The 12,729-nt window shown below is 36.4% G+C and overlaps 1 protein-coding gene across 1 annotated transcript in view; it reads left to right on the top strand.

Annotated features, from left to right (window-relative positions):
* The window catches only part of LOC110444097, a 64,499-nt gene extending 51,807 nt beyond the window's left edge, over positions 1–12,692 (top strand). The window contains exon 10 of the mRNA XM_021488515.1: positions 11,496–12,692. Within this exon, the coding sequence (XP_021344190.1) occupies positions 11,496–12,034 (539 nt within the window). The 3' untranslated portion in view covers positions 12,035–12,692. The remainder of the gene's footprint in view (positions 1–11,495) is intronic.
* The last annotated feature ends 37 nt before the right edge of the window (positions 12,693–12,729 follow it).

Here is a 12,729-nt window from a genome sequence, read left to right as displayed (position 1 = left end):
CATTTTACACATCTGCTATGTATATATAGGAGTGTAAACATTTTACACATCTGCTATGTATATATAGGAGTGTAAGCATTTTACACATCTGCTATGGGTGTATGCATCAACCTTGTATGGAGACATCAACAAGGAGTAGTACACAGACATGTAGCCTGGAGCCTTTATGTTCTGAAAATACATTCTAAGAAGGAGATCAGAAAGTTCACTCCCATTACTGGTCTGTAGGAGCATTGATATCACTATCAGAATTTCCAGGCATTACAGCTTGGTAATAAGTAACACAGCATGTAAAGTGATTACGTCACTGTGGACCCCACTAGGTTTGTTTTCTCCAGAAGAAACTGCTTTGATCAATACCTCTGTCTTTCTAGGCCACTCTCAGTGTTATCATGCTCCATATTCCTTTACTTTTTCTTTTCCAAAATAAGCAATTGCAGAATTTTTACTGCACAAAAAGTAGGATGCTTAACCAAATTGGTCTGCCCTTATGTTTCCATGTCTGAGTTCCTTTCTATCTGGTACTAGGAGATTCTATGCTGAACCTGATTGGCAGCTTCAAACGGTGGTTAATAATTGATTAGGATGTGATCACTTATGGCAGATGATTGGATGTTTAGTACTTATTGATGGTCACCTGCATCTGTGTCTGGTACTTGGTGGGTATGAATAGAAAATAGCGTTGTACATGTCTTGTCAGTACTGTTGGGTGGACATATCTAACAGATCTTAAGTCTTACACCGACCTACCTGCTGTTGGGTATAGACATATCTAACACATCTTAAGTCTTACACCAATCTACATTCTGTTGAGTATAGACATATCTAACACATCTTAAGTCTTACAATGTCTTACCTGCTGTTGGGTATATTGACATATCTAACACATCTTAAGTCTTACACTGTCTTATCTGCTGTTGGGTATATAGACATATCTAACACATCTTAAGTCTTACAATGTCTTATCTGCTGTTGGGTATATAGTCATATCTAACACATCTTAAGTCCTACACCAATCTACATTCTGTTGAGTATAGACATATGACATATCTAACGGATCTGAAGTTTTACACTGTCTTACCTGCTGTTGGGTATATTGACATATCTAACACATCTTAAGTCTTACACCAATCTAGATTCTGTTGAGTATAGACATATCTAACACATCTGAAGTCTTACACCAAGCTACATGCTGTTGAGTATAGACATATCTAACACGTCTTAAGTCTTACACCAATCTACATTCTGTTGGGTATAGACATATGTAACACATCTTACGTCTTACAGCAATCTACATTCTGTTGAGTATAGACATATCTACCAGATCTTAAGTCTTACACCAATCTACATGCTGTTGAGTATAGACATATCTAACTCATCTTAAGTCTTACACCGATCTTCATGCTGTTGAGTATAGACGTATCTAACACAGCTGAAGTCTTACACCAATCTACATGCTGTTGAGTATAGACATATCTAACTCATCTTAAGTCTTACACCGATCTTCATGCTGTTGAGTATAGACGTATCTAACACAGCTGAAGTCTTACACCAATCTACATGCTGTTGAGCATAGACATATCTAACACATCTTAAGTCTTACACCAATCTACATTCAGTTGAGTATAGACATATCTAACACATCTTAAGTATTACACCAATCTACATTCTGTTGAATATAGACATATCAAACACATCTTAAGTCTTACACCAATCTACATGCTGGTGAGTATAGACATATCTAACACATCTTAAGTATTACACCAATCTACATTCTGTTGAATATAGACATATCAAACACATCTTAAGTCTTACACCAATCTACATGCTGTTGAGCATAGACATATCTAACACATCTGAAGTCTTACACCAATCTACATGCTGTTGAGCATAGACATATCTAACACATCTTAAGTCTTACAATGTCTTACCTGCTGTTGGGTATATTGACATATCTAACACATCTTAAGTTTTTCACTGTCTTACCTGCTGTTGGGTATATTGACATATCTAACACATCTTAAGTGTTACACTGTCTTACCTGCTGTTGGGTATATTGACATATCTAACACATCTTAAGTCTGACACTGTCTTATCTGCTGTTGGGTATATAGACATATCTAACACATCTTAAGTCTTACAGCAATCTACATTCTGTTGAGTATAGACATATCTAACAGATCTTAAGTCTTACACCAATCTACATGCTGTTGAGTATAGACATATCTAACACATCTTAAGTCTTATACCAATCTACATTCTGTTGAGTATAGACATATCAAACACATCTTAAGTCTTACACCAATCTACATTCTGTTAGTATAGACATATGTAACACATCTTAAGTCTTACACCAATCTACATTCTGTTGAATATAGACATATCTAACACATCTTAAGTATTACACCAATCTACATTCTGTTGAATATAGACATATCTAACACATCTTAAGTATTACACCAATCTACATTCTGTTGAATATAGACATATCTAACACATCTTAAGTATTACACCAATCTACATTCTGTTGAATATAGACATATCTAACACATCTTAAGTATTACACCAATCTACATTCTGTTGAATATAGACATATCAAACACATCTTAAGTCTTACACCAATCTACATGCTGTTGAGCATAGACATATCTAACACATCTGAAGTCTTACACCAAGCTACATGCTGTTGAGTATAGACATATCTAACACGTCTTAAGTCTTACACCAATCTACATTCTGTTGGGTATAGACATATGTAACACATCTTAAGTCTTACACCAATCTACATGCTGTTGAGCATAGACATATCTAACACATCTGAAGTCTTACACCAAGCTACATGCTGTTGAGTATAGACATATCTAACTCATCTTAAGTCTTACACCAATCTACATTCTGTTGGGTATAGACATATGTAACACATCTTACGTCTTACAGCAATCTACATTCTGTTGAGTATAGACATATCTAACACATCTGAAGTCTTACACCAATCTACATGCTGTTGAGTATAGACATATCTAACACATATTAAGTCTTACACCAATCTACATTCTGTTGAGTATAGACATATCGCACAATGTTTTGGTGGAATTGTGTAGATCTTTAGCTAAGTTACACCATCTGAACTGGCATTGGTTGGGCATGATATCTCGAAAATCCTACGCCTTACATCGTCTTAACTGGTGTTAAGTGAACTCGATATTTTGCAGATCTTTAGCTTCACACCATTTGATATGTTGTGGGGTGGTCATTTCAAGCAGGTTTTTAGGTTTACACTGCCTGATCTGGTGTTGTTGGGGGGACACTTATTGATGTGCTGGGACTTGCAATAGCCTTATCGCCAATTGCCTTCAATTTAATATAAAATTGCCTATACAATGTATTGAGATGTTACTTTCTCTCTGTTATTTAAAAGTGTTTCTAAAATACTTTCTTGAGTATAGAGCACATACATATACTCATTTATTATGTAAATTATATAGTGCATAGTGACTTTATTTTCAAGAGTTGAACCTGAGTCTACAGCAATTGCGATCAGTGCCGAGTCTCACCTCCAGTCCCAGGGTGCCTCCTGTCGCAGAATTAGGGGAGACAACTCCACCATATGGTATATAACACAACACGGGTGACTGGTTACACGTGTGACTGAACACACATCTCTTTCTGCTGCAGTCTCGGGAGAATTACTGGTTGTCATGATGATTTATAATAATGGCTCTTTTCATTGCACAAGGTGGTGGTTCTCTGAACCCACTTCTGTTGACATGTTTGTTGTTTTTGTTTGTAAAGTAACAGGTTTTTGCTTACTTCTAATCATTGATGTTGCCATTGTATAGTTTGAAGTGTGCACATGGTTGTGGTAGACCACAACCTACAGGATACGGTGGTGTTAAGGGTCTTCTGTGAGGCTATATGTGTCTGTGTAGCTATGTCTGGCTTACTTCCTGTACATGTCAGTATTGAAATGGTGCCACTGTCACAAGAAGGAATAAGTTGACAGCTTGGATATGCTTTATGTACAAAAATGATTGAGAAAGAATTTATTTTCATGTCTTTAAATACAATAAATCTGTATAAGAGATGTAAGTTATAGAAGCTGTACTATTTTTTATAATGTATGCAATTTAAACCAATTAATTCTCATTAAATGAAATGAAGCTTAAATTTTTATTGACAAATCATGGTCTTATACTAGGACTGTACAAAATAAGACTTAGTTTCATACAAATTTTGGTCTCCAGAGACAGCAGGAAGGGAGAAATAAACATATTACATGACATATTCCTGGTCTGCAGAGACTACCCTAATAAGAAAATAAACTATTTATCATCATATGTAGCTATCTTTATATATTGATTTTGTCAGTCTTCAGGCCACGCAATACAAGGATCTGTATTTCACACTGGGATAACACGACGTGTTGTAGTCCCCTTGTACAGTATAGACAAAACTCCTTATTGACTGGAACTCTCTAGTTGTTATGCTCTGATTTAATGAATTAATTGAAGCAAAAATGTTTTAGCACCATGTTACACTATGTTAACACAATATCATTAAGTATATGGATGTGGTCCTCTGCACAGAAACTTGTTCTACTGGTAAAAACATGTGGTATAAGTTATGTATGACAAACCTTGGTCGACCATTGATGTAATATTCAGGGGAAAAAACTGCAATATTTATTGAAAATTTGTTTGCCCTTGTCACTTAAAACAAATTCTTCAAGTGTTGAAATCACCCTAATTTTGTATTTAAATTACATCAAAAGATATATAAGTTCTATCGGTCTATGCTCTATCTGTAATATATCTGTGATAAGCATTTAAAGTAAATGTTATGACAAATCAGTATTATGGAAATTAAACAAAAATACTACATAATGCATCACATGTTATGAATATGGATTATGGATATTGGATCCCCAGGAGTTGAGAGGTATGTATGAGATTCTGTAACGATCAGTTCTGACCAATCAGAAAATGTATCCATTCTGTAAACCTTTTACTCCTCTTCACTAGAAACTTACCATAGTTGAAAACCTTGATGTGGTTGTACGCAGGTTGGCTCTGTACCTGTGTCTGTCTGAATTATATATTTTTTTGGTAAAGCTTTACATCTTTTATAGAAGCATGGTCAACATGCTTATATACATTAGTGAGTTGTTCTGTTGTTATGTTGGATACATCTTTATGGACAGTAACCTGTAATTCCCTGTAGTTGTCCAGACTTAACCTTCCTGGTCAGCAGGGTCAGTAAGGCCAATGATTTACTTGGGAACTGACCAGTCGGCCCAGAGCCAAGTAAACAAAAGCAACTGTTTGTCATGATCAGTGTCTTGTCAGTCAACATTGACCAAATACTTGGTAATAGTAGAAACTTCAATAAACAAGAGCTGTCCAGACAAATGCTTTCAGACTTACTGCTAATTCCTAGTGCTTATCCAGAACAGAATCACAGATAACATCATCCTAATAAACAGCTCTGATTGAATCAGCAGGAGGCACTCTATACTCTAGTAATAGTAGCAAACCAAGTCCAGTTAAAGGAATATGTATAAAAACAACTGCCTAGATTGTATTACAGTACATCAAACAATGCTAAGGTTTATAAATGTTTATAAAATCATGCCTGAATTATATAATTGTAAATAATGCCATGTCCATGGTATAAAAATGTATATATAAAACTATGCCCATGTGATAACATAATTTGTCACACTGCAAAGGAAAACCAAAGGAACTCTTAATTACTCTGGTATGATTTTCTATATTGCTTTCACAGACAGTAAATATAAATACATTCACAGTGAATATAAAATCATGTGTAAAGGGTGATAACACCTCAGACTGTGAGTGTCATCTGGATTACATTTTTTATTTTTTTTTATTTTATTAAATAGGTATTACAGTAAGACAAATCTGTTGTTTAGGTGGTATGATGCTTAAGTACCATGGACTAATAAAGTGCTTGTTTGGATTTCAGAAGCCGAAGAAAAAAGTATACATTTATGGCTTCATTTACTTATTTAGGAGACCCTATAGTTGTCCTTGTACATCCTGTTAACCTGTGGAAATAGTTTATTGTGAAAAGGAAACGCCCATTTGGTAGAGTTCTGATTTAATCATTTATATACATGCAATTAAGGAGAGGGCTTATATAGGCTATGCCTGTTGCCCAATTCCTTTTGTACATAAGATCAGTACAATAAAATATTCTGAAATGAAATATACATGCAATTGATCTTGAATGTCCTTGAACATAACTTTCTCATTTAAAAGTAGTTAGATCAAAAGGAAATGTTCATTTTCTGGTAATCTGTATTACCTTAAAATCACCTTGAGTGTCTTTGAACATTCATTTGTCCTGTCGCAACAGTAAAAAAAACCACTCTGTCTGACTGATATATGGGTGTGTGTATGACAGACAGTGGAGAGAAAGAAAGCTTTATGTGAAAATCTTTTACTGCTATGACAAGTTTGATATTGTGTCTGCTATAAAGTAGCTTTGACTAGCTTTTACAACCTCAAAGTCATAAATCTGTCAATCTGTATTACCTTGGGCAGCTGTTAGAGTGAATGGATGCCACAACACCTTGACAATTGTTTTTGTCACCTAGAAGTTCTTATTGCTAGTGAAAATTGACAAAAATGAAATACCTTGGGGATTAAAATTCATTGTGAAATGATAAACTAGCTCCCATCTCTTTACAAGGTCACATTGTTATTATATACAAAACAATTCTACATACCAAGGGAAACATAATGGAGGTAGCTTTGACAGAAGGACGTGTCTATATCATTTTGCTATGTCTAACCAAGTGTATTTTAGATTGAATCTAGCTAGGCTCTTCAGGAGGGTCATACTGACCAATGACATCTTATACAGGGGTATATACCAATACAGGGCAGGAGGTTGGTGTCTGAACCCCATGGTGGGGACAGGAACACACATTTCTCTACGTTCACAAATCTGTCTGATTCACAAGGTAGAGACCGGAACACTTTACCCTATGTCAGAGATCTTGAAGGTGACAGCTAGGACATGTAATATTGGCGATGTCCAGCCCAGCATTGTTTGGCATTTTCTCTGTCAATGATGTGTTAAAGCTGACCCAGTGCTCACTGGTGGCTGATCATCAGTAGGCATGTGACATGACACCACTGTCACTTCCACTGTATCCAGGGATCGCCCTGATATCGCCTGTCAATCTGTCCAATAAAAACACTGCTATATGTGGCGGACAATTTGTCGGCTCTGTGGCCAGACCTAACACCACTGGGAGTAAGAAAAGTCAAGCTATCTGCATAAAAACAAGGGATTAGTCTGGTAGTGTGAGCCTACTCTGTGTGTATCAGTGTTGCGGGATGATTGGGTTTAAAACATTTGGTTGCCCTTTATGATACTGTATTGTGGTAAGTAGTCTGAAGCAGTTAATATCTTGGATCATCATTAAGAGAAAACTGTCTCTGGTAACTATCTGGATCTGGACTGTCAGGTTGATCACTCTACAAAGGTATTTGCATATTCTTCTACAGAGACTACAGAAAACCATGACAATTTACAGTGTCCTGTGTTTACCGGTACTATATAGAAGGTGTCCTTGACATTTAGTGACCTTGCATACAATGTAGAATGTTGAAACTGAAATACAGCTTTTGTAAGCTGGATTTATAGACACCAATTTAATATAACAACCATTCCAAACACACTGTCACACTCACTCACATTTACCATTTTGCACACATTTTACCAATCACTTAAACCTGTGCAAATGTAATCACTGTGTTACTTGAATTGTTTTTAAGTGAGTTATGGTCCTTAAATTACAAACAAAGCATTGTTCAGTCTAGTAGTCCTAAAGTTTCAGATGAATTTCAATGGAAACTCCAATGTTCCATGTTGTTTCCTCCCCTTTTTTAAAAGTGTCTCCATTAGGCCAGCACACATACACGCATGCATACACAACACACATGGAGGCACGCCCTTAAACGACCTAAGCTGTTGGCCCTTGGTGCTATATCTTGCGTTTGAATGGAAATCCTGCCTCATTGCTTCATTTTAAATCATAGCCATTGAATTGAAATAGGGAGGAGCATCTGGATAACCGTCCTGGATGTAACACTAATAATACCTATTGCATTGTGTATATATACGATTGTTTAACCCTTTCACTCCTATGTAACTTTAGTAGACTCTACCATGCATTGATATGGAGGGGTCCATTATGGTCTACAGTGGTGTAAGGGTTAATAGGTTCACTATCAACACATTAGCACAGAACTTAACAGAGTTAGGGACAAGTCCAACATAGACAGGTTTCCATATTACAGAGGTATAGAAAGAACCAGTTTAGATAAATGTCCACTTTACAGGGGCTGGGACTAGGTTTGAAGAGGATAAAGGAAAAATGATAATACATGCGAATACTACAAACATAGGTATTAGTGAATGTTCCTAATTAGTTGAACAGATGTGAAGATTTTTACAGTAAATATATAAATACATAATTAAGTTTTACTTCTGACGTAAAAGCAAGCAGTGTAGATTGTATGATTTATAAGTAAATATTAGTTGATAATCAAAACGATTAAAAACTGAGAGGAAAGTACATGGAAATTGAATGCAACCACTCAAAGCGGTGCCTCGTATGTTTGAGCAAAACTTGTTTTCATCATCATGCTTGAAATAACTGTAATAAATGACAAATTATCTTAATACACATCACATAATCAATTATATTCTACTTTTAGACACAGGGAGGCTGTGTTAGAGGCTGCTGCCACTCAACGCTATGGATTCCAGTCAGTCTAAAGATAACTCACAAGTGTGGTCGTACATCACACAGATCTTACAACTTACACTATTAATAGTCCTGATAAAGGCTTTACTCCATACCAAAGAAGGCAAATTTGTTCTTTATAATTGAAAAATATTTGAACTGAAGAGAACAAGTAAATGTGTTTAAGGATGCTTCTACTGACTTTATTGAGAATGGTTTCTGTGTTTCCACACCAAACCTCTTCAGTGTTAGCTTTATTGACCCACAGCATTAGCCCGCTCTTTATAAAAGTCTGGCACGTTAAACACAAGTATTCCATGCTGTACACTGTATAGAGTGGAGCTTTGATTTCACATGGTCAATACTTTGCTTTTTTTTCTATCCAAAAACAAATCAGCTGGGATATGTTTTTGTGTTATACCTGTTAACACCTAAATGGTATACTAATGTATGCTTGTAACTATTTTCAGTGATTTTGCATTCACAGGATTTATTTTTCAAAATGCAAATAAGCAAAACAAAACTATTAAAAGCAGTAATTTATCATTACCAAGTTAATCTACTGAATAACATTATTGTGTACTGTATATATATTGTCTATGATATGTGACACTGTAACAACCTTCCAATTGGTTGGCTGGCTTGGATTATAACAACTTCATGCCTGATGGTATCAAATCCTTATAATAATGGGTACATTGGGTTATTATTGCCACTGAAATCAATGAATTTCATTCCTGTAAAATACAGGCCCAATGGTCCTCCTATTTATGATGAGTTGTCAGTATTAACGGGCACATCATGGTTTTAAGCGTGTATGCTTTTAAATTGCAAAAACAAAGGTACAAATTCACACGTAAATTAGCATTACACAAAAATCCCTTCAAAAAATTAATTAATACCCTGATGAAAATTAGCCAACGCATGAAAATTATCCCCCAAATTACCAACAGACAAACATTTCCACCCTAACAGTAAATCCCCTAAACTAACAGCACACCAACATTTATACTCTAACAGTAAACCCCCTAAATTACCAGCTCACCAACATTTACACTCTAACAGTAAGGCCCCTAAACTACCAGCACACCAATGTTTCCTCTCTAACAGTTAAACCCCTTAACTAACAGCACACCAACATTTACGCTCTAACAGTTAACCCCCTAAATTACCAGCTCACCAAAATTTCAACTCTAACAGTAAAGCCCCTAAACTACCAGCACACCAATGTTTCCTCTCTAACAGTAAAGCCCCTAAACTAACAGCGCACCAACATTTACACTTTAACAGTAAACCCCCTAAATTACCAGCACACCAATGTTTCCTCTCTAACCATATCAGAGTATAATCTCGTGCGTGCTGCATTAGCAAATGTGACACTAATGATGATGTGGACACACCCTATACAATCCTCTTGTAATTACAGCATTACACGTTTTAAGCTGTCACACACCTTGCACACCTGCATCCTGGATGTTTGTCAATATGCACAGGTGTTGTTGAATACAACCTTCTTTTCCATTTGGATGGAATCGCTCTCCCAAACTTTTCAAATTTGAACTGATTTTTAGTTAGTTTGTCAAGGTTAGTAGCAATATGGAATTATAAATGAGCATGGCGGACCCAAGATAAAATTGAGTTTTATTTATATGTTAAAGCAACTTGGAATAGTTAATGACCTGCAACAGGTCTGGAAGGGGGTAATTTGTCTACGCTATTTAATCTAATATAGCCGTTTATAAGTTTATAGCCACCAATAACTATTTGATTATCAGCGGGTGTATGTAAAGTGGGGGCCATCACATTCACCTTACACTAACAACATGTACATATATTTACATCTATATCAATGCTCAACAATGCCACTATTTGATTGATTTCATTAAGGATGTAAATTTCATTATCTTTAATCTATTATATAAGATCAATTTGAATCTCATTGTACTTGAGACTGCCGTGATGCTAGTGTGACAACAGTGAAGTGGCTATGTGATCTGTGTGGGGAGGCCCGGTAGGTGGAGGAGAGAAGTGTGGACAGAACTGCCCGTCTCTGGTCACAAGTCAATAGCCCTATGCTAAATTCACATAAAATAGCCATTTGGTTTGGTGAAGAACCTCTGCTGGATTCCACTGTGTTTACCTTTGTGGAATGGGCGATCTAGACTGTTTTAGCGTGGCACCCCAGGTTTTACATTGGCACATCAGAAGAGTGTACCATAAGGAAATGCAGGGAAGGAGGGCTAAAAATCAATGAAGACTGGAAACAAGATGTGACATTAAGCTAGTGCTGTATATGGCCATTTAAGTCACTATTCTACCTACTTTTGGAGAGAGCTGGTGTCATAAACAAGGAACCACATAAAGATTAAGCTATTGAAATACAGACCAAAGGAGGACTTCCTCTATAAATACTCTCTAGCCACGCAAAGCAAACACACAGATTGATTTCATTGGATGCTATCCATAAACAAAGTGGGGCTTTAAAGCATATAACTACAGTGTTTCTTTACAGGAAGTCAACTACAGTCCATCTGTTAGTGTCATGGTACTGGACCAGCAGGTAACGGTCACAGCTAGGTTAGGTTCTTGTGGTATGTACAAACTGCTGTTTCTTCTGGAGTTTGTTAATCATTGATGAATTAATTATATGTCTGAATGACAACATATTCTCTTGCATTAAAATTTTACATATTTTTTCTATGTATTTTTCCAGATACCTATTTATCAGGACGCCAGCTTCCAAGGCCCATGACTGTGAATTCAGCTGAACAACCAAGCATACCCGAAGGTCAAAGTTCAGAGGTCAAGATTACGAAAGGCGAAGGATCAGATCAGCCAGAAACTACCAAGGAGACAGTTTCTTCTCATTTCCCTGAGGAAAGTGAGGAGAACAAACATCAAGAAATCATTTCTGCATCTATACGGACAACAGAAAGGGACTCAACAGAGCCCTCTAGTGGTGCTGACGGCACACAACCAGGGGAGATAAATACTACCTCAGCAAACTTAACAAACATGGATACAATTGACAATTCAAGTTTGTCTGCAGAGCAGAAGGCTGCCAACAGGAAGGGAGATGAGTTTGTGTTTGGTGTAGCAGACGAACACGGTAAACAAGGGGAAGTAGAGATAGACACCGCGGACCAAGAGGACGCCGAGCAAGGTAGCGTTACTAATTGTTATTCTCACCCTGTGACCATACAGGTTTCAAGTAAAATTCTCAGAAACTATATATCAAATATTCATTTATGAAGCTATATTTGACCAAACTTTCATTCATAATAGCATTTCATGGCTAAAATTAGCCATATCAATTTGACAAAACCAAATGATGGTCAAAAGAGAAGAAAAGGTTTCAATTGTATTAAAAAAGGTGGTTTTTCTTTTCAAAGTGAAATGTAAAGATTGGTCACTGTTTTACTATGGTGTAACTTTGACAAGTGTTTCTTTACCAAAAGTTGGGTCATTTAACAAGTGTTTCCTTGACAATTATTGGGGTCACTTTGACAAGTGTTTTTTTCCTTAAATGAGGTCACTTTGACAAGTGTTTCCTGTACAATTAGTGAGGTCACTTTGACAAGAGTTTCCTGTACCATTAGTTGGGTCACTTTGACAAGTGTATCCTGTACCATTAGTTGGGTCACTTTGACAAGTGTTTCCTTTACCATTAGTTGGGTCACTTTGACAAGTGTTTCCTTTACCATTAGTTGGGTCACTTTGACAAGTGTTTCCTTTACCATTAGTTGGGTCACTTTGACAAGTGTTTCCTTTACCATTAGTTGGGTCACTTTGACAAGTGTTTCCTTTACCATTAGTTGGGTCACTTTGACAAGTGTTTCCTGTACTGTTAGTTGGGTCGCTTTGACAAGTGTATCCTGTACCATTAGTTGGGTCACTTTGACAAGTGTTTCCTGTACCCTTTGTGAGGACACTTTGACAAGTGTTTC

Source organism: Mizuhopecten yessoensis, unplaced genomic scaffold, assembly GCF_002113885.1.
Source record: "Mizuhopecten yessoensis strain PY_sf001 unplaced genomic scaffold, ASM211388v2 scaffold1981, whole genome shotgun sequence".
NCBI lineage: Eukaryota > Metazoa > Mollusca > Bivalvia > Pectinida > Pectinidae > Mizuhopecten > Mizuhopecten yessoensis.
Note: the sequence above shows the minus strand (reverse complement) of the source record. Positions and strands in the feature narration are given on the sequence as shown.